A 4876-nucleotide genomic window follows, 5' to 3' on the forward strand; every position below is an offset into this window, starting at 1 on the left:
GGTTTGATTAATAATTATTGATTCAAAAGATACAAAAGAAAATAAAAATGTTTGTAGTTGTACCAACCTTCCTGTATCTGAGACTTATGAATGCATGAAAACTTAGAGACACTAGTGGTCAATACTATAATTAAATGCAAATTAGTAAAGTGACTGTTCCACCAACAGAATTAAGATCTATATTAGCTTTGAACTCTAGTTTTTCCGGATTCTAGACCACATTTGTCCATATGACCCATTATGTTTCTACTGTACATGTGGAGCAATCTTTAGGGACAGTCATAAAATCTTCCTGTATATTCATAACTGAATGGTTCCAGCTTTCTCAAAAGTCCACCACAGCTGAGAGATGACTGAATGCCTGACTTTGGAGGGTGACATAATTAATGTCTTCAGTTCGTTTTACAGACTGATTTCTTTATTCCTGTGTTTTGTGTATGTGTCTGTTTTTTTTTTTCTCTCTCTCTCTCTTTTTATGTATCGTGGCACACGAGCAGACATTAATGAGTGTGAACAAATGCCTAAGCCTTGTGCATATCAGTGCTTCAACACCCCCGGCAGCTTCAAGTGTGTCTGTCCACCAGGACAACATTTATTAGGGGACGGGAAATCTTGCGCTGGATTGGAGAGGCTGCCCGCTTATGGCTCTCAGTACAATAGCTATAACCTTGCTCGGTTCTCCCCCGTGAGAAACAACTATCAACCTCAACAGCATTACAGACAGTACTCCCATCTCTACAGCTCCTACTCAGAGTATAGGAACAGCAGAACATCTCTCTCCAGGACTAGAAGGACTATTAGGAAAACTTGCCCTGAAGGCTCTGAGGCAAACCATGACACATGTGTAGGTAAATGTCAGCCCTCTTGCATGTCCTTTCTGTGGGCTCTCTGATGGGCCAGTCTACGCATATGTACATACAGCACCTGTGTTCATGTGGGTGCAGGGAGCTACATCTGATCTCCAATCTGGGGAGGACTCGAAGTTTCAAGACATTTACTCTAGCACCGAAAACTATTGCAGTTTTTATTCAAGTAAATGATGTGTTTGCATTAATGCAGTCTAATAATTTACTGTTTTATATTGACAGTTCTTTGGTCACCTGCAGGTGTTACTGAATTTAATGCTGTATAGAAATCAATTTCAGTGGCATTCAAAATATGGTTTCTAAAAAAGAGAATATACATACTGTCGCATAATATAATACTAGAATTATGGCTGCAGCTGATGGATGTCAAAGCAGTGGTTAAAAGTGAAGCTTCCAGTGGCTCATTGGACTGTTTATTCTATATGACAACCAGCACAGTGTTGACTGTTGTCCCACACTCGCCATAGAGTTTTTCAGTTTGATTATTTTGTATATAAGTCACTGAATAGGTCATGGGAGCCAGGACCAAAGTAAATTGGTTCCATCACCCGAAAGTATGTGCTTTCAATGTCTTTATCTAAACTCACAAGTCTGAATTTTAATTTGTTTGCAAAAGGGAAGCATAATTTCCATCTCAAAAATTGAAACCTTGTTTTCTGTGAAGTTGCAAGTACTACCATCTGTCCTTCATTTAAATCAGTTTTCTGTGAGTGTTCACAGTTTGCATGCACCAAGAGGAGTTGGCAAACAGGAATTAGCCCCACTATTTGTTCAAGAAAGCAAAGTAGAGAGGGAAGACAGAGGCAAGAAGGGAGGGGAGAAATTCTGTTTAAGTTTAAGAACCTCTGTTTAAATATAAGAGACCTCTATGCCAATCGTATGTTCTTGTATTTTTCTTAAGTGTCCTACACTAAATATGCTTTCTGTTAAACATTTCTCTTAAACATTTTTAAAATTTCTTCTCCTGCTGACTTCCAGTTTTGTCTTTTTTTTTCCACTTGTACTCAGCTGGACCCTCAAACTTCTAAACTTTCACCTTTTTTCTTTAGGTCCATATTTTCCCAGGACTTCTCTGTCTAGATGTCCTAATGTACCTGAAGCTTAATAGGATATGGAATCTTTTTCCTGTGATCAGCTTCCTAGGTCTGTGGACAGGACTAGTTTCTTTTACTCCTTAAACTTCAAATATTAATGCATTTATTAACAACTCTCTACATTTCGTCCCATACAGTGAAGCACTACTTAATCTGTGGGCTCCACAATCCTTACTACTATGTCAAACACCACTCCTAACTTGCTCCAAATCTTTCTGACTATTAAGAATTTTTCATGCCCACAGTTTTGAACGGACTCTTCGTTAGTTAAAACTTTCCACTATTCTTTTATTGACAGAATTAGCATCTGACATGTTGTCTTTCACATTTTCTTCCAGATAATCTCACTGAAGGGTTTTCATATCCTATTATCATCCCATACTTTGCCTTCATTTTAGACAAGTTTTTCTCTTCTACCTTTGTTCTTCTACCCCAACTCTTGGTTTATGCTTTGATAAATGAATTAAACTATCCTCCTATACACATACCATCGCCATCTAGCTGACTTCTCAATCATCTGAAAGTCCATCATTTTAAGAAAGTGTTCCGCATTAGCAACCCAGTTCTCTTTCTTGACCACGGTCTGTGCCCTGTAGTTTCAACATGGTAGAGTCTTATATATGTTTTCTGTGTCATGGTGTTTATTATAACCTTATGTAAACTAATATTATGTTTACAGTAATTCATCTTTCCCATACCATCTACTGTTTGAGGCAGCTACTGTTTCAGAATGAGGACTGATCTTGGAGTACCTAAAGTAAACTTTCTATAACGAGTCAGTTATTGGATATTTAAGTTTTATTTAAGGGCAATTAATAGACGGGGACATTTAGAAATAGTTCTTAAAATATGGTGAGTATTTTATAGTGTTGGTGTTAATAAAGAAATTTACAGCAAGATTGCAGACAGCTTTGGAATTACGAGATGAGCAACTTGCAGTAAACACCAAATGCCTTTAATTAACCATCTGGAATAAATAATTCACAAAAGATTCAGATTAACATTATGGAATCATTAGACTTGGGCTAAAATTTAACTTTTTGAGGAATTGATTCCAAAGCTTCACAGGAAAAAGGAACATTGCAGAGCTTCTGGATACAGAAATCACTAGAATTCTTACTGTGGGACCTGTGATATTGACTATGTGGAGTTCACCATCACTTTCATGTCTGTTGTTACTTTAGGCGAAAGCAGATTATAAAGGGAAAAAGTAAAAGCAAATCACACAAGTTCTGGAACAAATGCTTTGGTTAACTAAAATAGAACAAAAATATTGACCAATATTTGATGACTGTTTATCATTAACAGATCTTGAATCATTGCAATTATATTCTGATTTGCACAATATGCAAAATATGCAAATTTTGCTCTGAGACATTTCAAAGTTTCTATCTGCCTTCTGTTCTCTTCCATCTGACATCACCCCTACTCCCAATTCACGTCTCATTCTCCTCTTCATTCTTCCACTGGTTGGTGTGTGCTCGGGGATTGTCGGCAAATTTTAAAATTACTCAAAGCAAAACACAATTGGGACTAGAAATCTGAGGCCTCCCAAATCACATCTCATCCTGAAGGCAAATATCAATTAATTTTTAATTATCCCCTATTCTTACTCTCTTTTTATTGCTGTTTTCTTGGCTTTGCTTAATAATAGCAGACAGATATATTTTTATAGTTTAGAAAATTCTTTCACATATGTTACTGTATATGAACCTTCCAAAACCTATAAACTAGAGAGATTGTATCAGTGACTCCTTTTGGCAGGAAAATTATCTGAGATCTTGAGAAGTTAAGTTCTCTGCACAAGGTACCACAGCAATTATATATATATATGCAGGGTGTCCAAAAAATGTATACACACTTTGAGTAATTATAAAGGCAGTGTTTATTAAAATACATTTCATTTTCAAAATACAATAGAATCAGCTGTTAAAGTGTGTGTACAGATACGTGGTAGCCATTCGTACTTTACAAGTATATGAAGTTTGATGAGTAGTCACAAAAATAAACACATCTCCACTTGATAATATCTGTGTGTGGGAAAGCAATGCATGAGCTTTGGGGGAGGGTGCAGGGAGAGAAAGAGGGAGAGGCAGCTAATGTTTAAATAAAATAAAATAAAAACTAATATCCTCTTTTAGGGGATTCTATTCTGTCAAGAGTTCATGCTTTGGTGGTTTAGGATCTTATTCAAACCTGTTTGTCTGCCATTCCAGCCTTACTTAACTAATAGAGAAATTGGCCGTTTAGGGGTTTCCGTTTCTATGTGTTTATACACAGATGTTCATATTTTATAAAATAGTGCAGCTTATATATGGGACTCTATTGAAAACAGACCTTGATAGAAAACAGCTCTGAGCATTTTTAAACACATGAGTATTAAATCACCAAGAGGTTTTTCTAATTTCTATCAACGCCCTGTTTGTTGTTGGTTCTGTCACAGTTCGCCTGGGTTTTGCGTGGTTATCCACTCTGCTCTCTTTCTCCCCAGATGTGGATGAGTGTGCAAACAGAGACACCTGCCAACATGAGTGTAAAAATACCTTTGGAAGCTACCAGTGTCTCTGCCCACCTGGCTATCAGCTCATGCTCAACGGAAAGACGTGTCAAGGTGAGGCAGTGTTAGGATGTTGGTTGCTGCAACTTCACTTAAAACCAACGTAGGAGACTGTGAGGAAGTAAATGTTTTCTTTCTTGAAAAATTATGTTCCTAGTTGCTTCCGGTTCTTTCTCACTCCTGTTGTTCCGACTTATCTTTAAACATTGCTTTTGCGGTAGGCAGTGCAATGAGAAAGCAAGTGAGCAAAAGATATAGCTGAGAAACATTTTTGGTGTTATCTCACTAGAAGGACCAAGAATGCCTAAACCAGTTTATCTCATATTTTTTAAAACTGAATGGGGGTAGACCTCTTCAAA

The 4876-nt window shown here is 37.1% G+C and overlaps 1 protein-coding gene across 1 annotated transcript; it reads left to right on the forward strand.

Annotated features, from left to right (window-relative positions):
* Positions 1-502: 502 nt before the first annotated feature.
* Positions 503-4571, forward strand: LOC102421076 (hemicentin-1-like; the record flags this gene model as incomplete). Its single annotated transcript, XM_006109440.3, has 2 exons — positions 503-848; positions 4452-4571. Coding segments are annotated over exons 1-2 (451 nt in total), but the record flags the coding sequence as incomplete, so codon positions are not given.
* Between the last annotated feature and the right edge of the window lie 305 nt (positions 4572-4876).

Source organism: Myotis lucifugus, unplaced genomic scaffold (genome assembly GCF_000147115.1).
Source record: "Myotis lucifugus unplaced genomic scaffold, Myoluc2.0 scaffold_9876, whole genome shotgun sequence".
Classification (NCBI taxonomy): Eukaryota; Metazoa; Chordata; class Mammalia; order Chiroptera; family Vespertilionidae; genus Myotis; species Myotis lucifugus.